The following is a 24,836-nucleotide window of genomic DNA, read 5'->3' on the forward strand; positions in this document are numbered from 1 at the left end:
TGCCATAAACACAAATACTCATAGGTGTGCATGAGTGACATCAAAATTCCACTAGTGCACACCTGGCTAATACAGAAATTAGACTGTAAATTCATTCTCACAACCAAAAACCCATGGTACTACTATGTCCAATATATTTTGAACCCAGACATTAGCATCCTGCAAATCACATCTTTTATAACGGGTAGATGCCACCGAACCAAAAGTCCTTTGGCTTCTGAATTTAAATTGTAGAGGTAGGAAATGGTTTGGGTCTGTATTAGATAAATATATTAATTAACTCCAAAATTAGACAATTGTGGCCCCAACAGCCAATCCATCTAAGATATATATAAATTTACCGGCTTAAGTTATACAGATTAGTATATTCAAATGTTACTTAACAACTGAAATTGATTTTATTCAAATTGTTCCGGTTAGGATAAGCTCATATTGAGTCCTTGTTGGATACATTTGTCAAACTCCAATGAAATCTTTCAACTTTTCTTATTTATATATTACACAACTCCATAACTATAATATATATAAAACAAAGTGTCACTATATTAAGTGAGTGAAGCTATCGTTTAACCATCTGTTAACCTCTATAACACTTGCCAAATTGTGGTTTATCCGCTCCACAAAAACACACACACACACACACACACACACACACACAGATATATATATATATATATATATATATGTAACACTTGCCAATGTTTTGAATATAAATACCTCTAAAAGTGAGGAACCCAACATGTATAATCTCATAAACATTATCTGCAACCAGTTTTAGTTTTTGTATTTTATATCCATTTCAATTTTTGTTCATGTATTTTCTAAATTTTCAATATAATCTAATCAATTAATATATGTTGCAACTCGCATCAATTTTAGCTTCCTATCAATTGGGCCCAATAAAAAAACCCCCCAAAAGCAAAAATAGTTATATATTTGTGGTTGTAGTCTAACAAGATGAGCACTAGAATAAAAACAGAACGGCCAAAAATATTTTTTATATTCATCAACTACCAATAATATCTAAATGTCTATAACATCATTAAATCATTTTTTTTTTCAAAGTATTTTTGCTCCCATCTCCTTGTGAACCCAGCCAAGATTTTGTAGGCACATTAAAAAAAGGTGAAATAAAATAAACTTTTCCCAAACATCCATTCCATTGTTGACTTGACAAATATTGATGATTTGAGCATACATTATCAAAATGAACTAAGTTTGTCCCTTTTATTTATTAATTCTTTTACTGGTATTATCTTAGATAGTGGACAATATTAGGTTGGCCAGTTCTCTACGTAACTAACCTGTAATTTCGGCTGCCTCCTGCCAAGGCATGGAAACCAGTCATGGTTTCTGATGCTTCCCACTCAATTCAACCCTAATTTGTTTGCCGCCATTTTTAAATCCCAAACGTATAACCCTTTTATACCTGTATGAAATGGATCCCACTAACAACCAACTAACAAACATATAAGATCAAAAAAACACCAAATAAGAGAAACCTTTAGAACTAATGAGGGGACGTCTTTTGGTATGTTGGATTATCCAACCTTATAGCAAATGGGTTTTCTTCTTCTAATTTCTGATGATGATGATATGAATGTAAACTCAAATACTTAATATGATCTAAATGTATTCAAGTTGTTCTTTTAGAACCGCCCAATCAAGTTGAAAGAAACATTCAACTATACGTGTAAAGACTTAATCCAAATGCAATAAAGAGAGTGACTGACCTGTCAGCCTCTCTGGATTCCTAGATTAAGAAAGCTGCAGGAAATTCTCCCCCCTCTCTTGTGGACAAGGATGATGCTTCAAACACCATGTTTCATTCTTGACATTGGCTAAAAATGGGAGGCAGCAAAGGAAAACTTGTCCTATTATTTCAGAAAGAACAAAAACTGAGTGTAAAGATCATGTATGGAGTCATGCATGTCTATTTGTTAAAATTTGTGTTATGTGTTACACTTACGCTGCAGTTGATGCATCATGGGTAGTCAGGTAGTAGAGGTAGCCGGACTACACCATTTGTCATATTATTAACATCATCAGTAATGCTTAATTCCTTAAGTTCAGGCTTTGTTTTGTCTGTGTTAAAATGGAAGGGAAGGACACGAAGATGCATGTTTGATTCTTCGCCTACCTTCTCCCACTTAAGCTTGTAATTCTCAATAAGATCTATCTGAACAGAAATGATCTGGGAGGGCCTTGGTAGTAACTGGACACTCTCACCTCTTGGAATAACAACATGTTCAACAGCCCACCTAACCTCCTTTATTGTACAAGAGTGGACAAAGTGTTCAAGAAATCGGAGGACTGAGAAATCTAGACAAGTGTTAAATAATTGATTAATTTTACCTCTAAAGCATCAGCCTTCTCTGATGAACTCATGTTTTCTTCGGCTTTAAGATCTTTCTGTCCACTGGTAAGTTCACTTGTCAGAGCACTGATGGCTTTTGTGACTTGTACCAAGGAACTCATCTAGGAGAGGGAAAAAAACTTCTCATTTGTAATAATGAGAAATAAGAAAGATCATCAGATAATTGAAACCTTAAAGTAATTGCAATGTTACCTTTGTCACGTAGATTGGAATGCCATGAGATTTGGCAGCTGCTTGAAGTTGAGAATTCTTCTTCATCTTAGCATGCAGAGCAAGAAAAGCATCAGCTTCACTTATGTTATCAGTTAGTTGAATCATTTCATCCATTCCCAGCTGATTGATAGCTTGCAAAACGATCGTCTCCGATATCTAAAATAACTGCTCATCGTATAAGCTTCAACTAAACAATTTTAAGCAAATACTTGGAAGTAGTGTTAAGTCAGTGTGCCAGCATGCTTGGACTATGCATTGGAACCAAGGACTAATTGCAAGGTTTAAACAAAGAAAAAACATTGATGAAATAAATGTTTTTGAATCCGTAATAATGAAAGATCTGTCAGCTAGTTATCTACTAGTACACACACAAAGGCTTGTTCTATGGCTATCTTAACATGGCAAGTGAATCCTGTGATATGAATAGCATCACAAGCTAGATACCAGATCCTTGAAAAGTGGGAGATGCCCATGACAAGATCAACCAGGTTATTGTAGGCTAGATGGTGCTTCACCACAAGAGAGTGACATAACAATATGAATTTTAAAATGGCCCTCCATAGCTGAAATTTTTCAAAATTTTTTTTTTTTTTTGCCTGCAGAATACGCATGAAAATAAGGATAACCATAAATGAGATACCTTGGTTCATATGTATGGCAAATCTTGTGCGCTTAAATTTTGTTTTCAGCAAACAGACATTAGTTCCAAATATTTCCCCCAACAAAGAACTTTTCCAGCAGAATGCCAAAGTAAAAAATGAGTGCTCAATTCATTAATTTATCATGACAATGTCAAAGGAAATTTGGTTGAGTGCATGGAAGTGCATGTAGATGGTACAATAAACACAATATGACTATCAATATGTCAACAAGGTATAAGCAGATGAAGAGTCAGTAAAGAACTTAATGTATAGATGTTGGTTTAAGAACAAGTAAGTGAAATAATTGTAAATAATGTACAAAATTGGTGGGCACAACAAGGTAATAAGCGAAGTAGTCCACCACTAACATGAGCTTAATTGGCTGAATTTCAGGTTTGGAAATATGTAGAACAAACTGCCATACAAGAAGGCAAGGCCCTTGTACCATTTGTAAATGTTTTCAAAAATGATCAGTTGATATGAAGTCTTACCCCATAGATATACAGGCAAATATCCATGCCAGTAGGATGAGATCCCTCCGCTTCTTCCGGTTTTGACTCCAATACACCGTCACTGTTCTTTTCTTCACTATATTTCAACATATTATCAACTGAAATTTTAGTTTCCTTTTGAGGGGTATTATCACTCTCAATTTGATTGGCAAGCATTTCCTGTTTAGACCCATCTGGGTTTATTTTTCGTACTTCAAAATTAGGGGATCTGCCTGAATCAATTAGAAAATAGAACACAAAAGGCTGAATAAATAAATAAATAAATAAATAAAATAAAATCATTACTGATTTGAAAGTAACATAGATAACTAAAACCTGCAAGCAGAGCATCCACTGTGGACTCCAAACTACGATGAACTCGTATTTCAGTCTTAGAAATTATCTCTGCACCACAAGTAAATGTTGAAGGACCTTTGCGCTCTAGGATAGTCTTCTGAACACCCCTCCTACTAGCCTCTTCATCTCCAAGAGTAACACTCTTCAATACATGTATCCAAGTGGTGTTAGATGTTGAAACTTGCAGCTAAAACACTCGTTATTGAATAGGTTCAGAAATAGTAAGATGGTAACCTGTGCATGTGCTGAAAAATTCTATATTTGCATTAAGCTGGAGTTCTACTAAAAATTGTGAAGGAAATTATAAAAATTGGCCATTACAAATGGATTTAGTTAAAAGGCATATAAAAAAGTAACTGTTTTAAACAGTTGGTAAGACTTAAGGATACAATTTAGCTTCTTTTAATAGATCACTGATTTAGCTCCTCAAGGACATGTTATGGATTTCCAATCGGCTTGATCAACACAGAAGATTGACAAACTAATAATGCTTCTCCAATTGATCCCCATTGCTTTCAAACTCATCCTAGTTAAATCCAACTTCCTTGGAGATCTCAAAGAAAAATTATGAGAAATTACTTATGGAATTAATTCTCTAAAGCAAACTTCTGATGTAATTTTAACCATCCAACAGAGCTATTCCTAGGAACAAGTCTTGTCATGAGTAACAGCTAACAGAATTTCTCAGTAACAAGTTTTCCATTTAATTTTATCTATCAAGGATGGCTCAACATAACCATCCTATAATGATTTAAGGCCAAAACTTGTCTTCTGTCGGACACAATTAAATCACCTTCACTGATTTAAAAAATATATATCATAATAGCAAGTTTAAAAGCTCGTGTTTCTCATTTCTATGAGCAAGAACCAAAGTGACACCACTGTATCTCAAAATATGGTATGCTATCACCAATCTACTTCCTCTATTAGATTTTAGTGTTATACAAACTAAATAAGCTATGTTAGGTGAAAACATGAGTTTTGAATATTTAATAAATTTAGTGTTTTGAAATTTGCAAGCATTTAAACATAAATATGGGACACATTTGCAGCAGAATGTCAAACCCACTACACTCTAAATATATCTTCGGTTAATGTGTACTGAAGATATAAATAATTTCGCATTAACAGTAACCTACCTGTATACCACCAACAAGCATCTCTAAAGAAGGATTCATGATCAAATTCTCAATAGTTACTCCATGAGCAGTTGCAACAAGCTGGAGACCACGTTGGGCAATAGTACTAGCAGCCATTGCCTCAAGTCTTGTACCAATTTCATCGATTACAATTACTTGTGGCATGTGATTTTCTACTGCTTCAATCAGTACCTGGACAAACAGAAACACAGACTTGCAATGAGTACTGTGATATAATGAACATGTGAGGATGGCAAAGGTGGCAACTATAGAACACTGATTCAAAGGCTAGTTATTTGCATGGAAATAGAGAGCCATAATTCCAACTTCTAAATAAAAAATCAGATACAATCGGATAGATAGTGTGATAACCAAAGGCAGCAGGAGACTGGCATGATATCAAGGCACAGATATTGTAAATAAAGAATGATAAATCAAATGTTGGAATTATACAGTTAATTGCTCAACAAGCAACATTGATAAGGGATGTATCATCATCAGGATGGGTTTTTTTTTATGTTTGATAAAAAATTTGTGATTGCTGTTGACTGACTATATCTTGTTATCATTTCTAAGCAAGTAATTCACTTGTAAAATGAAATGGTGCAACCTGTACATACCTGCTTTAGAAGGAAATCTAGTGTCAATCAATATTCTGCTAAAGAACAAATCAAACTCCTTCAATTAGTGGGCAGAAGTTATGCAGAGTGGGAAGGAGTTATTGATCAAGTGGAGGAAACTTATCCTTGAAAGAAACTGCCTGTATCCAACCTCAAAATTGGTTATCCCGTTTGCTTATTTTAAGCTTTCAGTTATGAGCAATATGGGTTGTTTAAATTCCTCTACTGGTGTGTTTGTTTAGACAGATTTAAAAATGTATGTAATTGGAATTACATGTCGTTCAAAATCTGATGTTTGTTTAACTAGATTTGAGTAGTTTAAAGTAGTATTTGATTGGATTTTGGAACTACACCCAAAATTGGCCGTAGTTCATTTCCGGGAGTTAAAATTCAAAGCATGTGATGTCACGTGAGGTTTAGATTGGGAGGTTACAGACTTCATAAAATATTAATTAATTATTAATTGATTAACATATATACAAATACTTGATTTACAAACGCAATATTAAGTGAATATTTAATATAATTATTTATTAGACATTTGTAAAATTTTAATAAAACAAAAAACATAATCATATAAATTAATTAAATATATACCTAATCATTTTTTATAATTAACATAATCTAATGCGGTATTTTATACTTACAAAACTTAATAATTATCTATAGTGAGGGTAACCTCACCAAATGTATCTATAACTTTTAAATAAACTAAACCAAACATAAGTTTTTTAAATCCAGATTTACAAATCCCTCCAACCAAACACAAAATTTTGTAATCCACTACTCAAAATACATCTAACTAAACATTAGATTTGACTCCCATGTATCTTTAAATACAAGGATTTATAACAACATCGTAATTAAAAATCTACTGCATTTATAACTACATCTAACCAAACACCACCTAAGATTATTTGGAGGGGAGACACTTAAGCATTTGTACTAATGATTAGAAGAATTGTCCTCTCCACATGGACACCCTTATTGGAGAATTATTGTGTTTAAAATCCTTGCGCTTGTTCAGCCAATAACTCTCCTCACTACATTCTTTTTTATCACCTTTCTTCTCAAATTACACCTTCTACCATTTGGTATCAGTGCCATGGTTCAAACCCTCTCCACTGCTTCGACAAATGACCCAACCATTCCTATCACAACACCCAGTACCGATCCCACTGCTCAACAATTATCTGCTATTGCTTCCAAATTGAATACCATTGACGTTCTCGCTACTGAAGTGGCTGAACTTAAAACACAATCAACTAATTCTCATCCTGTAGAAACTACAAAGGGGCTATGAAAAAGGGAAAGAGCAGTTGATGAGTGTATAATGTGCATGTATTTCATATCAATTTGTATACTGAATTGGCATGTATTAGAATCATATTGTGGAATTCGATGCTAAATACAGTGTGTTTTGTATTAAACAGGCTAGAGCAGTGCTTAAAGACGAGTGAGAGCCAAAGAAAACATTCTAGACCCAAAACGATGAGTTTGGAGTTCTCTCGGCATCATTGTATTAAGGACAAGGCCAACTGGGTGGCTTACGGACAACTTACGGTCAACCTTACGGCCGTAATTCAAATTCAAAGGACCTTGCAGGCATGCTTATGCCCATAAGAAAAATTCAGAGCCAATTCAGAGAGCTTTACGGGCAAGGCTTACGCCTGTAAGAATGCCCGTAAGGACCATCCAGAGGAGCTTACAACCACAGTGTACGCCCGTAAAGGCGGTCGCAAGTACAACAGTGTAGTTTACGATCCAACACTTACAGTGGTAAGCTGGACCGCAACACAAAAAGAAGACCTTACGAATAGGGCCTACGGCAGTAAGTCATCCAGTAAGGCTCATGACAATCTTCTCTAGCACCCTACAGCCTATCCCTTACGCCTGTAAGCAGTCGGGTATAAATAGAACTTATGAGGATTTCTAAGGCATTCTCTATTCTACTTTCTATTCTTTTTGGGCGATTCTTGAAGGCGAGGTTGAGGAAGAAAAGGGCTGAATCTCCAGCATTTTAAGAGCGATTTGGAGAGGGATTTGGTCCTACATTCAAGGGGGTTGAAGATCATAGCCGTCGAGCTCATCTTGACGGTGTGTGTAGAAGCTTCTTCAGCGACTCTTCATCCTAGGGATTGAAAAGGTGGTTTTCATGGATCTCATGTTTTCCTCTATTCTTTGAATCTTGAATGCTTGCTGTCCATTAATGGAGGGCCAATTTGTAGATGTTTGGGCGTAGTTGAACTCTAGGGTTTATTTTCTTGACTTTGGTTGTTGGATCTTTGATGCTTTAATTGATTCCTTATTTGCAATCATATCTATTCGAGTCTAATTGTGTGAATGAATGCTTGATTGCTAACGAGGCAAAAACCCTAGTTATCATACCTTGTATTGCTACATGACGAGAAGAAATTCCTACCTAGCATAGGCTTACCGCAATTCGAGAAGATAGTGAGCACACCTCTGATTAGGATATCTAGGAGACTTTGTTTCCCATAATCCTTCCGAGTGGGATTGATGTTAATTTCCGAGCTCTTTGCAATCATGTGGAGTGGATTTTAGGAGAAATCGCATTTCTGCTCTATATTCAGATTAGGGATAATCTCTCTTCAAGGGGAGATTATCTATTTAAGAGATTATCATTACTATACAATAAGGTTTCATAGAGTGTTAATGCGATAGTGTTGATGTCTGTATCAGCTCTGCACCTATTCAGTTACATTTCGCCTGAGAAATCGGGTTTTTATATATTTCTGGAAACCTTTCCGTTCAAATAGCATTGCATGTTTAGACAACCATTGTCCTGTACTTTATAACCCTAGAGGGATGTGTAGACAATATAGAAAGATTTAGATAATTAATTAGCTATCATTGATTGATTTGTGTAATTGTTATTGATTGATTTCCATATCATTAATTGATTTGTATAGTTGTTTTAATTTGTATTACTTCCAAAACTAGGTAGGTAAATTAGAAATATACAACCCTATAAACAGAAGCCTTATACCTTGTGTTCACTATGGTTTTGAGAAACCAAGAAAACAATCTTCTTGTCTCCATTTTGTTTTAGTTTTTATGGTATCAAAGTGAGGTTAAGCAGCCAGATTTTTTCTCCATTTTTTTTTTGTTATAATGGCGCAAACAGCGATGTCTGGCTCTACTGCAACATCTTCTGGAGTAAGCATAGGGGCGCTCCAGTCAGGGTCCGTAAACCCCAACAGAGTCGAGAGTTTTTCAATCCAGTTAATTGTTCACAAGTTGAATGGTAAAAATTATTTGTGGTGGGCGCAATCTATTAAGTTGGTGGTCGACGGCAAGAACAAACTCGGCAATCTCACTGGCGAGGCAAAGAAGCCCGAACAAGAAAATCCGACATGGCCGACTTGAAAGCCAAAAATCTCTCGTCACAGCTTGGTTGATCAATTCTATGGAGGCTTCAATCGGCAAAATATATTTGTTTCTTTCGACCGCAAAGGATGTGTGAGATGCGGTTTGAGAGACATACTCAGATCTCGAAAATTCTTCACAGACTTTTGAGTTAAAGATGAGACTTTGGCAAACGAAGTAAGGAGATCATGAGGTTACTGGATATTATAACGAGATGAAGGCGTTATGGCAAGAGCTTGATCTATGCCATGAAGATAATTGGGCTTGTACCACATGTAGTGTTCGTTATTTGAAAAGAATTGAAAATAACCGTGTGTCTGAATTCTAGGCAGGATTAAAAAAGAATCTTGATGAAGTCAGGGGCCGGATCCTTGGCAAACCCCTTTACCATCAATTCGAGAAGTGTTTGTAGAGGTGCGGCAATAAGAAGGTCGACATAGGGTGATGTTATGTAAAAAAACTCATATGCTATAGAAGATTCAACCCTAATAAGCAGAAACAATCATAGTAATTCTCCATTTCCAGCACGGGCTAAAAGAAAGGTGAATAAGTGTGGTGTGATCACTGCCACAAACCGCGGCACACTAGGGAGACTTGTTGGGATTTACACAGGAAACCTCCTACTTGGAAGCTACAAACTCCCATGCAACCCAATCGTGATCCAAAGGCTTTTCACTCAATCATAGAGGAGAATAAAAGCACCGAAACTGCTCTTAGGACACCTTCATTCAATAAGGAACAGTTAGAACAACTGTATAGACTTTTTAAATCCACACAATTCTCTAATCCTGCTTCCTCTTTCTATTCCTTAGCCCAGAAAGGTAACTAGCTTCAATCTGTTGTCTTTAATGTGTCAACTATACCTCAATGTTCATGAATAATAGATTTGGGTGCCACTGATCATAAGACAGGTATTTCTAAATTGTTTTCTTCCTGTTAGATTTTAAATTTTTGGTACTAGTGGGCCCTATATGGGCTCTATATGGGCTTAGCGGTCTTACACCAAAAAGTCTCAAGACTTAGTGGCTCAACCTCTATACCTATATATAAACCCATTACACTTCTATTACACAACCGATGTGGTACTATATTTCCAACACCCTTCCTCAAGTTCAACTCGGTTGAACTTGCACAGACTTGTACACCAGAGGTCTGTTTACATGGACTTGTACACTACTTGTGTCTCAGAGGTCATACACACATGGAGGTCATACACACATGGACTTGTACCACATCGGTGGCTCCATTATATTTCTCTGATACCATGTTAAGATTTTTATATTTTTGATACTAGTGGGCCCTATATGGGCTCTCTATGGGCTTAGAAGTCTTACACCAAAAAGTCTCAAGACTTAGTGGCTCAATCTCTATACCTATATATAAACTCATTACACTTCTATTACACAACCGATGTGGTACTATATTTCCAACACTTCCTATATCCCTTGTGCAGTCAATCCAAAAATTAAGATTGTTGATGGTTCTCTCTTAGCAATTGCTGGGAAAAGGGTCAATTGTCATCTCTAACACTTTTATTCTTCATGATGTTCTTCATGTTCCAAATCTTTCTTGTAACCTTTTGTCTGTCAACCCATAACTTGAAGGGTTGTGCTAAATTTCTTCCAAATTGCTGTGAATTTCAGGAACTGAATACAAGGATGATGATTGGCAGTGCTAGAGAGTATTGAGGTCTATATTACTTTGATGATGGAAACTCTTCGTGTCAGCAACCGCAATCCTCAAATCTTAGTGCATGCTTTAATACTATTGATGATGAAATAATGTTAGAACATTGTAGGTAAGGTCATCCTAGATTTCAATATTTAAAATATCACTTTCCAAAAATGTTTCGTAACAAAAGTTTGTCATCATTTCAGTGTGACACTTGTCAATTAGCAAAACACCATCGTGCATCTTTTCCCACTCAACCATATAGACCATCTAAGCCTTTTTCTCTTGTTCATAGTGATGTCTGGGGTCCTTCTAGGACATTAAGCAATTTTGGAAAAAAATGGTTTATGACATTTATTGATGATCATACTCGCCTAAGTTGGGTCTATTGACTCAAAGAAAAATATGAATGAAAATGTTTTTAAAAACTTTTATAATATGATCGAAACCCAATTTCAAACAAAAATTCAAGTGTTTCGAAGTGACAATGGAAAGGAATATTTCAATCAAATTTTGGGGACATTCTTCTTGGAAAAAGGAATTGTTCATCACAATTCTTGCAATAACACTTCTCAACAAAATGGAGTAGCAGAGAGAAAAATAAGCACCTTCTAGAAGTAGCTAAGTCCTTGATGTTTACCACAAAAGTTCCTAAATATTTGTGGGGCGATGCAATTTTTACTGCTACTTATCTTATCAATAGGATGCCATCAGGGGTTCTTAAATTTCAGTCTCCTCTGACAGTTTTCAAAAACTTCTTTCCAATGTCTAGGTTAACTTCAGATTTACCTTTAAGAGCCTTTGGATGTGTTACCTTTGTTCATATACACAACCATAATCGAGATAAGTTAGATCCAAAGGCAATAAAATGTGTTTTTCTAGGATATTCTCCGACACAGAAAGGGTATAAATGTTTTGATCCTAACAAAAAACATTTTTTTGTCACAATGGATGTTACTTTCTTTGAGTCTAAAAGTTTTTTCAGTTCTCCTCTTCAAGAGGAAAAAGGACATGAAGACTCAGTGTTTGAGATTGATAATTCTTATGGTAACACCAATATTAAAACAACTTTCAATCTTGACTCTTCGAATAAGGACAACATACGGCCTACTTTAGTGTCTGAACATAAACCAGACACTATGACTATAAACAAAGCACGCTTCAACGATGAAAGATTGTTCAGGAAAATTTACACTAGAGGAAAATGGATTCAAAGTGAGAAAGATGCTGCCATACCTTCTCAATGCCAAGAGTCTGATCTAACACTAGAATTTGAAAATTCAGGTACAACATCTGAGTCCATAGTGTCTGAGTCTGTCTCAATTCAATCAATGCCTTCTAATCCTCTAGACCATCCTATTGCTCTTAGGAAAGGAACTAGATCATGTACTTAACATCCTTTCTCAAATTACGTGTCTTATGAGAACCTATCATCATCATACCGTTCTTTTATCTCACATTTGTCAAGTGTGGATATTCCTAAGTCTATATAGGAAGCGTTAAAGGTTCCTGAATGGAAGAAGGCTGTTCATGAAGAAATGGAAGCTTTGGAGAAAATATGGCACATGGGAGATGACTCAATTGCTTGAGGGGAAATTGATTGTTGGTTGTAAGTGCGTTTTCACTCTGAAATTTCACTCTGATGGATTGTTGGAACGCTATAAAGCAAGGCTAGTTGCAAAGGGATTTACGCAAACCTATGGAGTTGACTTTCAAGAGACGTTTGCTCCCGTCGCCAAACTAAATACTGTTCGAGTATTATTCTCTATGGTTGTGAATTTGGAATTGCTATTGTTCATACTTGATGTTAAAAATGCATTTCTCAATGGAGAACTAGTAGAGGAAGTCTATATAGATGAGCCACCTGAATTTGAAGAGAAGTTTAGAGGGAAAGTTTGCAAGTGAAGAAATCAATCTATGGACTAAAGCAATCTCCTTGTGCATGGTACAACAGATTTACCCAATTTGTGAAGAAAAAAGGGCATAGTCAAGGACAATCTGATCATACAATGTTTGTTAAACACACGATTGATGGAAAGATGGCTATCCTGATTGTGTATGTGGATGATATAATACTTATTGGGAATGATGGTGATGAGATCAACAGGTTGAGGAAACATCTGGCTTCCAAATTTGAAATTAAGGACTTGGGGCCTACATGCTATTTATGGAGATTGCAAGATCAAAAATGGGAATTTCTGTGTCATAAAGGAAGTATGTTCTTGACTTGCTTAAAGAGACAAGAATGAGTGGTTATAGACCAAGTTATACACCCATGGATCCTAATCAAAAGTTGGGATAAGTTTCTAATGGAGTTCCCATTGATAAAGGCATGTATTAACGTCTTGTAGGAAAACTTATTTATTTGTCTCACACAAGATCTGATATCGCCTTTGCTGTTAGTGTTGTGAGTCAATACATGCACTCACCTTATAAAGAACATTTGGAGGCAATATATAAGATTCTCAAGTATCTGAAAAGTACTCCTGGAAAAGGGTTGTTCTTTAAGAAAAGTGATAAAAAAAGTGTAGAAGTCTTCACTGATGTAGATTGGGCAGGCTCAGTTTTAGATAGAAGATCAACCTCTGGTTACTGTACATTCTTATGAGGAAATCTGGTTACTTGGCGAAGTAAAAAGCAAAGTGTTGTTGCTAGAAGCACTACCGAAGCGGAGTACAGGGCCATGGCAAATGGAGTTTGCGAAGTATTATGGATTAAAAGAATTCTCAAGGAACTGAGATTTGATGTTGAAGCACTTATGAGACTATTTTGTGATAAATCAGGTATAAGCATTGCAAACAACCCAGTTCAACATGATCGTACGAAGCATATTGAGATTGATAGGCATTTCATTAAAGAAAAGCTAGAGAATGGAGTTATTTGTATGTCGTTTGTTACTTCTGAACAACAAATAACTGATGTTCTTACCAAAGGCCATTTCAGACCGAAGTGTGAATCTTCATCGACAAGTTGGGCATGATCAACATTTATGCACCAACTTAAGGGGGTGTAGAAAATACGGAAAGATTTAGATAATTGATTAGCTATCATTGATTGATTTGTGTAATTGTCATTGGTTGATTTCCATATCATTGATTTGTATAGTTGTTTTCATTTGTATTACTTCCCAAACTAGGCAGGTAAATTAGGAATGTACATCCCTATAAACAGAAGCCTTGTAACTTGTGTTCATTATGGTTTTTGAGAAACCAAGAAAACAATCTTCTTGACTCTATTTTGTTTCAGTTTTCAGGATGCTATGCCTGGACATCGCTTTTTTCCTTGATTTCTCTCCTGTTATTTCTCGTACTTTTTTATTTTCATTTGCTCTTGTCCACACACAAAACACTCCACTATTCAACCTATTTTTAGGATCTAGAGTTATTACTAGTACTCATTTTCATCCCTGTGGACCGACACTCTGCATTTACACACACTTTATTACGCGATCAGCATGTACATTTGCGTCCCTATCAGCAATATGATGAAGATGATGATGTGGACGGTCCAAGGTGGCTGAAAAATGCCCCTCACTGACCATACACTAAGATGGAGTTTCCTAAATTTGAAAGAAGGGATCCATGAGGATGGATTTTAAAAGCCGAAAAATATTTTCACTATAATAAACTCCTGATGAACTAAAAGTAGACATTGCTGCTGTTAAACATATAAAGCCATATAAATCCAATAACTATTCACTACTCTAGTGTATATATATAATTGTAAACAATGGGATACATGATATAAATGATTATTCTTTCTTCATATCTTCATTCTAACATGGTATCAGAGAGGGTTGAGAAACCCTAATTCAAGTCGCCACCGCCAGTGATCTTCTCCGACCATCTCTCAATCTCTGGCCAGATCTTCTTCAGCTATCTTTGGCTAGTCAAATCTTCATTCGGACAACTTTTCAGCCATCAGATCTTCTCCGGTCATTTTTCGGTCATCTCCAACCATCATCGGCCTCGTTAGCCTCGTCTGCCCGTCGGCCTTGTCAGCATCAGGTTGTCTCCAGTCATCTCCACCCATCATCAGCTCGTTGGACAAGCTCCGGCATCGTCAACTCTATCGCCAGTCTCATCACCACAATATTTTATTTTTCTTTTCCTTCATACGACTACATCAGCAATATCCTCAACACCTTTTCACATTATTATTATTAAACTCTCTGACAGTGACAGAGATTAAAAAAAAATTCCAGACCACCATCAGCTCAACATTACATGGAAATTCAAGTCTAAATTTCTCTTTTGGCACATACATACTTCCGTGCAATTCTAGTCCCAAGATTTGCTCTTTTGGTGAACAGTAACTGTAATTTAAATATATATATTTATCCATGTCCACAGTTCTGCACAATCCTAACAGTGATGGCCAACAATGATGGTGCATAGTGATGGCGCACTAGAAAAAAATGGTGAATCCAATTCAGCCCTCTCATATGGTTCTTCGCAATGGTGTTCTTCTTCACACAAATATTAGATTTAATGGTCATTTATCATGAGTGGGCATTTTCGGTACACATGCTTTTGCGATTGATTGGTCTCGCCTTTCATCTCATTAACGGTCCACTTGTTGAGGCGACGATTGCTGCAGTAGTTGTCAAGGCTTGGCGGGTTGCCAATGATCGTGTCATGGGTATCTTATGTATGAGTATTGATGTTTCCATCAAGATGAGCTTTGTCGATGATTTATCAGCCAAGAAAATTTAAGACTATCTTCAACAGCACTATCTACGCACCAATGAGGAATTCTACACGGTCTTTAACAACAGCATCTATCAATAGAGGAATTTTACACGGTCTTCATTCATGTATATAGTCAATTAGATGCTATGGTGCCGAAGGGAAGCTTCGGTTGTAAGAACTATGCGACAAAAGAGAAGCACGAGCAACAGATTCTCATGTTCTAGTTTGTGATGCGTCTCCGCTCTGAGTTTGAGCCAGTACGCATTCAGCTTCTTGGACATACTCCCCTTCCTACCTTTGTTGAAGCACTTGCAGCTTTGATTACTGAAGAAACACGTCTTTGTGCTCTTGCTACTACTTTAGTGATCTCACATACTATTTTGGCAGCTCCTCATCAGATTAGAGTGATCAGGGCTCCTTCTGTAGACGTTATCGTCTGCACTTACTGCAAGAAAACAGGTCATCGTGCTCAGAACTGCTTCAAGTTACATCCAGACCAGCTTGCTGAGATTCGGGTCAAGTGCTCCTCTGGATCTCGTCGTGGAGTTGCTACTGGCACTTATTTTTGTTCTGATCCTCTTGTCCGTACATCTGGATCCGGTGCCGCAATGTCTGCATCAGGTACTACTGCTTCCTCTTGGGTCTTAGACTCAGGGACTTTATTCCATATGTCCTCCGATGGTTCTCAGTTCTCATCCAGCAGACCTGCTCCTGATGATACGTATATTCAGACCGCCGATAGAACTTCTCGATTTACTGTTCCTGATGTGTCCCTCGTTCCTCATCTGTCTATAAATCTTATGTCTATTGGTCAATTCACCGATATTCACTGTTTTGTTGGGTTTGATGATTCTTCTTGCTATGTGCAGAACCGTCGGACTAAAGCTATGATTGGTACTGGCCATTGTCGTAGTGGTTCTCACAGACTCTACGTTCTAGACCGTCTTTATCTTCCTTTTCCTTCTACTACGCCATGTCCTCCATTGTTCCTATTTCTACGCTCCATGTTCAAGGATCTACTTTTCCTGCTTCTGCTACTTTTTCACAATGGCATCATCACCTGGTTCATCTATGTGGCTCACGTTTGTCTTCTTTAGTTCATTAAGTTGTTTTGGGTCGTGTGTCTATTGATGCTGGTTTTCATTGTTCGAGTTGTAAGCTTGGCAAGCAGCTACAATTCTCATATTCTTCTAGCATTTCTAAGTCTAGTCGTATTTTTTATTTAGTTCATTCTAATGTTTAGGGTCCTACGCCTTTTACTTCCAAGGGTAGTCACAAGTATTATGTCATTTTCATTGATGATTATTCTAGACATACATGGGTTGATTTCATAAAACATCGATCTCAGTTGTTATCTATCTATTTATCAGTCGTTTGCTAGCATGAGTATCAATCCACTGTTTTTCATCAATTTCTCTCATCTGAGGGTATTCTTCCTCAACTTTCTTGTCCTGGTGCTCATCAGCAAAATGGGATCCCTGAACGTAAGCATCCTCTTCTGATTTAGACTGCTCGGACTCTTTTAATTTCGTCTTTTGTACCTGCTCATTTCTGGGCTGAGGCAGTTTCCTCCACAGTTTATCTCATCAACATGCAGCCATCCCCTTCTCTTCAGGGTAAATGTCCTGGAGAAATCTTGTTCGGTTCTCCTCGTTATGATCATCTTTGAGTCTTTGTCTGTGTCTGTTATGTCTTACTTGCACCTTATGAACGTACCAAGTTAACAGCTCAGTCGAATGAGTGTGTCTTTCTTGGGTATAGTCTTGAGCACAAGTCTATCGTTGCTATGACCCTTCTGCGTATCGCATTCGCATATCTCATGATGTCACTTTTGATGAGAGTCGTCCTTATTTCTATTCTCCTACTACTCAACCTCTTTTTTCCTCCCCTTCTTCCACAGAGTCTATTTTGTTTCTTCGTCTTCCTCCTATTCCTCCTTTGGAGTTGCTTCCTACTATAGAGTCTTCCGCTGTTCCTTCTTCTCCATTTTCACCTCCTACTTCACCTCTAGCTTCATCTTCCGTTATCCCTCCATACTCAGCTTCTGACACTTATTCTTTGCACTATCGTCGTTGGCCTAAAGTTCCTCATGATCACCAATTCTCCATTCATGTTCCTTCCAATGCTCTCCAGCCAGTACCACTGAAGCAGCGTCTGATGGTCTATTACTTGCCTCGACATCTCGATATGACCTTCGTAATCGTACTACTATTTATGCACCTGACAAATATAGTTTTTCTACTGCTGGCGTTGTATATAAGCCTCACACTTATTATGAGGTAGCTAGTATCTTTGGGTGGCAATTGGCTATATCTGTGGAGCTTTCAGCTTTGGAGAAGACAGGTACTTGGGATCTTGTTCCTCTACCTGTTCAGGCCATTCCTATTATATGCAAGTGGGTGTATAAGGTCAAGACAAAACCTGATGGTTCATTGGAGCGCTATAAGGCTCGTCTTATGGCTCGTGGTTTTTAGCAGGCATATGGTCGTGATTATGATAAGACTTTTGCTCCTATGCTCTTTTGACTACAGTTCACTCTGATTGTTGTGGCTGCTGTTCGTTTTTGGACTATCTCTCATATGGATGTGAAGAATGCTTTTCTTCACGGTGATTTACATGAGGTATATATGCATCCACCCCTGGAATTGAGACATCCAAAGGCTATGTTTATCGCCTTCGCCGTGCTCTCTATGGTCTCAAGCAAGCTCCATGTGCTTGGTTTAAGCGGTTTAGCTTTGTGGTGCGTGCAACTGGTTTTTCGCCTAGCGATCATGATCCTACATTATTCATCCATATCTCTCAGCGTGGTCGCACTTTGCTTCTACTCTATGTGGACGATATGTTGGTTACTGGTGACAATATGGAGTATATTGCTTTCGTGAAGCAACGTCTCAGGTAGCAGTTTATGATGTCTGATTTAGGACCTCTTAGTTATTTTCTGGGAATTAAGGTGACTTCCATAAATGATGATTACTAACTTTTTCATCATCGATATATTCAGGATCTTATTGTACGCTCCAGCCTTACTAATTCACGGACTGCCGCTACACCTATGGAGCTTCATGTTCAACTTCGTCTCATAGGTGGCACACCACTAGAGGATCCTTCTCGCTATCGTCATATTGTGGGCAATCTTGCCTATCTTACAATCACCAAGCCTGATATTGCTCATGTTGTTCATGTGTTAAGCCAGTTCATTAGTACTCCTACTTCAGTTCACTACAGCCATTTACTTCGTGTGTTGAGTTATCTGAAGGGGCAGCATCTCAATGTTTGCTCTATGTCCATTCCAATCCACTTCAGCTTCACACTTACTTGGATTCCACCTGGGCGAGTGACCCTATTGACCGCCAGTCCATCACTGATTATTGCATATTTCTTGGCACTTTTCTTCTTGCATGGAAGTCCAAGAAAAAGATTGCAGTGTCACGTTCTAGCACTGAGGCGGAACTTCGGGCTCTTGCTACTACCACATCTGAAATTGTTTGGCTTCGTTGGTTGTTAGCTGAATTTGGTGTCTCATGTGATACTACCTCTTCTTTGTTACAACACCTATGCTATACAGATTGCCAATGACCCCGTGAAGCATGAATTGACCAAGCATATTGGTGTGGATGTGTCTTTCACACATTCACATTGTTAGCAGTCGACCGTTAATGCTTTTCAGTATGTGTTGTCGTCTGAGTCTCAAGTCGCCGACTTTTTCACCAAGGCCCAAACTCGAGAACAACATCGATTCCATCTTCTCAAACTCTGTGTCTTAGATCCTCCTCATCCACGTTGAGTTTGAAGAAGGGTGTCAAACATATAAAGCCATATAAAGCCCATTGCTATTCATTACTCAAGTGTATATATATACTTGTAAACAATGTAATACATGATATAGATGATTATTCTTTCTTCATATCTTCATGACTCTTAATTTATTTGCTTGGATCAATAGTGAACGCATTCTCTTGTATTGGGATGAATTAGTTAAGGCACTACAAGAGAATTATGGACCAACGGAATTTTAAAATCCAGATGAGTATCTTTGCAATGTTAAGTAGATTAATACTATCCAAGAGTATCGCCAAGAATTCGCTAAAAGAGCTGCTCGAGTGAAGAATTGGCCTGAACATTGCCTTTTGAGGGTTTTTTTGAATGGATTGAAGGAGGAGCTGAAAACTGATGTTAGAATTCACAAGCCCAAAAGTATGTATAAGGCTATGAGCTTGGCCTTGGAACATGAAACTAAAGCCCAAACAACCCGTGGGTCTATAGGACCAAATTGGACTTCTATAGGGCGACCCAATAGCATCCAACCGGGTAACATGAGAAATACGTTCTCCATCATCTAATGCTCTAGTTTCTCGTGCAACTCAATTTTCATCCATAATTTCTTCCAACTAATTGAAGGACTTTGACTTGGTCTTTAGCAGAATATTGATTGACACTAGTGTTGGAAATATAGTATTGCATCGGTTGTGTGATAGAAGTGTAATGGGTTTATATATAGGTATAGGGGTTAAGCCACTAAGTCTTGAGACTTTTTGGTGTAAAACCCCTAAGCCCATATAGAGCCCATATAGGGCCCACTAATACCAAAATATAAAATCTAACAACTAGATTTTCATCTAAAGTAGGTACGTATAGGTGGCACCATATCATAATAACAATACAAAACATTCAAACAATTTTCCGGACCTTTTTATACTCTCTAGCATGCTTTCCAGTGGAAACCACACTATAATCTAGCTGGCCGTGATTTTACAACAGAAAAGAAAAACAGTAAAAATATTACATATGAGTTCCTGAAAAATGTTAAAAATAATTATCTATAAAAAGTAAAAACTATCAAATACCATAGATGGCAAAACACAATACAAAAATTCAAAAGTAGTGAATCACCTATTGACATATATGTATGATCAGTTCTTCTATTTAAACATTAAACCTAGTGGGCTCCAATAACAAAGATTCCTTTTGTGTCCTAAAAGTGTTTGGGTTGAAATTTTGTAATTCTTGATAAATATACAAAGGATTTTGTTTGGGCTATTGTCACATAATTAGTTTTGATTGGGTTATATTGAGTTCAATCATGCTGAAAAAAAGATTAAATTGAGCTATTGAACTAACCACCAGCCTAAAATATTTGGCAGGCAATAATCAATTAATCACCATCCGATAGGTTGATTAGTGCTTCAATGTTAATAGGCTGATGTATACTCAAAACTGCCTGCACAACCACCTCTAACAATAATAAATTTCTCTTCCTCAATCTCTTCATTTCCAAGTTGAAAGATTACTACACGAATCATATCTCTTAATACAAACTTGGTGTTATAAAATAAACATCTAAGCATTGAATAATAGACTTTATCTATTAGCAAATAAAAACCAAGCCATGTAACCACTTCCTAGAGTATTACTTCCCACGTCCTTGAAAAAAATAAAGAAGTGTTAGATTTACACTTTGTTATGAAATAAAAATTTAAGAATAAACTACAAACTACACATCACACATATTCATGGTTGTACAAGTGCTTATTCGAAGCCACTATCATCTAAAACTCCACAGATAAGTATGAAAAATTTAAGAACACTAACTAAATATATTGGTTATTTCACTATCCAAATTCCATAACACAAAATCATCCTCAAGTCATAATTCAGAATGGCCAACTATTAGTTGATACTCATATTACATCAATGAAAACTTGACTATTATAAGAATATACATATATATATATATATGACATAAACATAATACTACCTACATATATAACATAAATCTGAGCTGTTTTTATGGTACAGTGTCTATCTTAAGGCCTTTTATTGCTACAATTGAAGGTCAAAATTAATATTATACTCTCTCTCTCTCTCTCTCTCTCTCTCACACACACACACACACTATTTACCTGTACTTTTATTTATCTTCAGCTGAATCATGCTTGGCTCATTTCTTGTTTATTTTTAACCGAATCCAGCTAGGGTTGTTTTTCACTTATTTTAAACAGGATCCGTCTTGGCTCATTTTTTTTTTCTGAATTTATTTTTAAATGTGTCCAGCTGGTTCAAGACAAAATTTAGTTGCTTATGCTTGGCTTGAGTTAGAAGGAGCCAAGCTCTACAAAGAAAGTTCAGGCTTGATTCAATCTCAAGCCGAGCTCAAGCTGGCTACAAGAGAAAAAATCCAAGCCAAGCTTGAGCAAGGCTTGGCACAAGTTCGATCTGTTGCCACTCCTACAACCCTACACAACCACAGCTAGATTAAATGTTTTAAAAGCATTTTAGTTATTTATTTCCATATTCCTCTTTCACAGTAATAATTTCTTCACAAACAAAACTTTAAGAAGACAGAACCCGATCTGACGCAAATATCAATTTCAATCATCGATTTCGAGTCAAATAGGTAAGGAGGTAGTGGCAGACGAATCTCAGGACCGGGATAGAGAGATTTTATATGACTTAACTCTTAAAGGGCATGTAATAATATCTGTGGGTTAACTCTTAAGTAACCCAACTTCAAAATTTAAAAGGCAAATATAGCAACAGAAAGCATTTAGTCAGAAAATAGTAAATACAACAAAAGCTAACAAGCACAGAGCTTTCTTTCTTGAAAACATAGACATTTTGTTCTTGAGGATAAAGAGGATCATATGCCAATGCCTTATCATGGTGTTTTATCATAATTGCAAAAGCTTCTTACTGATCTGTACATAACTTTTAGGCTCAATTACAAGCAAACTGGTGCAGACTGATTTGCATTTATTAATACCCTTGCCAAAATGAAATGAATTAAACTAATGGTATTCTGTAGGAGAAGTTACATTGCCATGGAAAAGCAGTTAGTTGTCTCATGGACATCAGTATAAAGGATTAGAAATTACAGACATAAGATGAAGATCATCAGCATTGCATATTAGACTAAAAGGCTCATAGTTTTATTTTCCTGGATCTAGGAGTATATACATGCATGTGATAGGTGACGTGTGTGTTTGTGTGTGTGTGTGTTTGTATTGTGTTTAGCATTAGATTAAGTATAAACATATGTTAGTTAATTTTACATACATGATCGATAAACATCCTTAATTGCTTTAACTCAATGATAAGTATAAAAAAAATTCTATCCATACTGGGTCATAATATTATAATCAATTATAATCACCTGGTGCAACTATGAGTTTAGTAAGGTGCAACAGCTAGTCTAATTAAGATGCAAAACTCAGCTAGATAATAAGTCATGGAAAAACATGTTGAATTATTGTATCTAATTTATAAACAAAACTGCATGATATCTGAACAGCTGTGCGCAATTATTAATAATATTGATATAGTTGACAGTTTCTTGAGAAATAATATAATTTGTATATGTATAATTTTTCCCAACTAACCATATGCTGCATGTCAGAATTGGGTACTTGCAATCTTCGAGCATTGCCTATTCCAGAGTGAGGAATATCACCATCTCCACCTATCTCATTTGAGGTATCAACAATCAGAACACGCTTTCTATAATCATCTGCTAGCATCCGGGCTATCTCTCTGTAAAATCAGAAAGTTTTTATCAGTAATAGGTGTCTAAAGCTACAGGTTAACACACCCACAAATACTGCAGATGTATCACTAAGTAGCCGAAATTATAACACAAGCCTAACACAGGATACCATTAGTTTTTCAATCAGTTCACATGCTCCAACAATAATCTAAAAAGAGATAATCCTTCATGAAGCACAATCAGAGATTACAGGGCCAGTATCTTAGATCCTGCACTTTCAGGACATTGAACCAAAGAAAGCCCCCTAAAGTTATACTAAACCTGGATTGAGGGGGCAAAGAGTACATTTTTTGAGCTATTGAGGAACTACGTCCTTAATATGCAGCACTAGAATGACGGCATTATCTTGCACAAACAACTTCATGTATATCTGAAAAGCAACCTATATTGTCTAATTAATAGTTATGAACTAATTCTAGCAGTTGCAAGTGAGCACTTAGAGCCATCAAGATCAAGGCATAGGCATGCATTGCCTCATACACACACCAACCATTAATGAGCACTATTATGCACTATATGGCTAGAGAAAACCCATCCATAACCAGAAAGAATAAGGCACTTGATCTTATCTCCATATGGTTGCAAAATGATTAACAAACTAAGATATCCAATATTAGTTGGCAAGGAGAATATTTGCACTATTTAAGCAAAGAAGAAAACTGATTCCTAAAATTATTAGATAGCATGAATATCAAATTCACATAACCAATACAGCAGAATTTCCTTGTACTTCCAAAATCCCTAAACAACCACACTCATAATTTCTCCAAAGCTTCCTTTTTTCTCATTCAAAGAAAAAAAGAAAACATCACACTACCATCTCAAAATCAACATTTGCGCTATTTCATCCAAATCAATAAAACTAAGGTTGAAAATCTGAGAAATAAGTACCAATAGAGAACATACAAACCTAATAATCGTCGTCTTTCCTACTCCTGGAGGACCAATGAGCAACAGTGAGCCACCATCCTTAACCAAATCTCTAAGCAAATTGGCACTTCCAGTCACCGCCCGGCCAACCCGGCAAGTGAGACCAATAATTACACCCTTCCGATTCCTAATAGCACTAATCCGATGCAAGGTCCGGCTGATTCCCGCACGATTGTCCTTGGAGAAGTCACCAACCTGGGAGGTAGCATGGTGAAGATCTTGGGGAGTGATGGGGCGATCGGAGAGGATGAAATCTCCAGAAGGGAAGCGAGCGAGTGGCCTACGTCCAAGGTCCATGACAATCTCGATAAGGAGGCTGAGTTCCGGGTGGTCGTCAACCTTCCGGCGCATCTCGTCCGGGAGGAGCACCAGGAGGCGATCCAGCTCCTCATCAAAACAAGAAGAAAGCGATTGAAAGCAGAGGCACTTCAGCAGGGAGGTAGAAGAACGCAAGGGAGGAGATCGATGGAGAGAGGAGAAGGGATGGGGATAAGGGAGACGAAGAAGAGCAGGAGAGGGAGGTGGAGAAGGGAAAGGAGAGAGGTAATGGGTTGCAGGAGAAGCGGGAAGAAAGAAATGGAACAGCAGCATTGGGAAAGAGTGGTTGGCTCCTTCATGTGATTCTTGGTTTCTGTTTCTGGTTCTGGTGGAGGGAAAACCAAGTGATTTTCTTTTTCCCTTTTTTTTTTTTTCTTTTTTTCATTAGTGGAAATGGTGCTAATGCAAAATTGCAAATCCAATATCTGTTATTGGAAAATTTAAAGATTATTATTGAA

The 24,836-nt window shown here is 37.0% G+C and overlaps 1 protein-coding gene across 6 annotated transcripts; it reads right to left on the reverse strand.

Moving 5' to 3' along the window:
- On the reverse strand, positions 1–24,785 carry LOC120280624 (protein SEEDLING PLASTID DEVELOPMENT 1-like). 6 transcript variants are annotated; one of them, XR_005542370.1, is made up of 12 exons: positions 24,041–24,784; positions 22,967–23,117; positions 5,219–5,410; positions 4,059–4,221; positions 3,723–3,955; positions 2,570–2,746; positions 2,356–2,478; positions 2,141–2,269; positions 1,970–2,016; positions 1,734–1,874; positions 1,305–1,429; positions 1–254 (listed from the first exon to the last, which is right to left on the reverse strand). XR_005542370.1 is itself a non-coding variant. In XM_039287504.1 (10 exons), the coding sequence occupies exons 1-10, from the start codon at positions 24,649–24,651 to the stop codon at positions 1,826–1,828; spliced, it is 1,875 nt and encodes a 624-aa protein (XP_039143438.1). In that variant the 5' UTR covers positions 24,652–24,784; the 3' UTR covers positions 1,552–1,825. The 6 variants fall into 6 exon arrangements, 3 of the variants coding, with proteins under 3 accessions (XP_039143438.1, XP_039143439.1, XP_039143437.1); XR_005542369.1 differs by lacking the exon at positions 1–254 and having other exon boundaries at positions 950–1,429; XR_005542368.1 differs by lacking the exon at positions 1,305–1,429 and having other exon boundaries at positions 3–254; positions 1,970–2,269; positions 24,041–24,783.
- Positions 24,786–24,836: the final 51 nt, after the last annotated feature.

Source organism: Dioscorea cayenensis, chromosome 17, assembly GCF_009730915.1.
Source record: "Dioscorea cayenensis subsp. rotundata cultivar TDr96_F1 chromosome 17, TDr96_F1_v2_PseudoChromosome.rev07_lg8_w22 25.fasta, whole genome shotgun sequence".
NCBI lineage: Eukaryota > Viridiplantae > Streptophyta > Magnoliopsida > Dioscoreales > Dioscoreaceae > Dioscorea > Dioscorea cayenensis.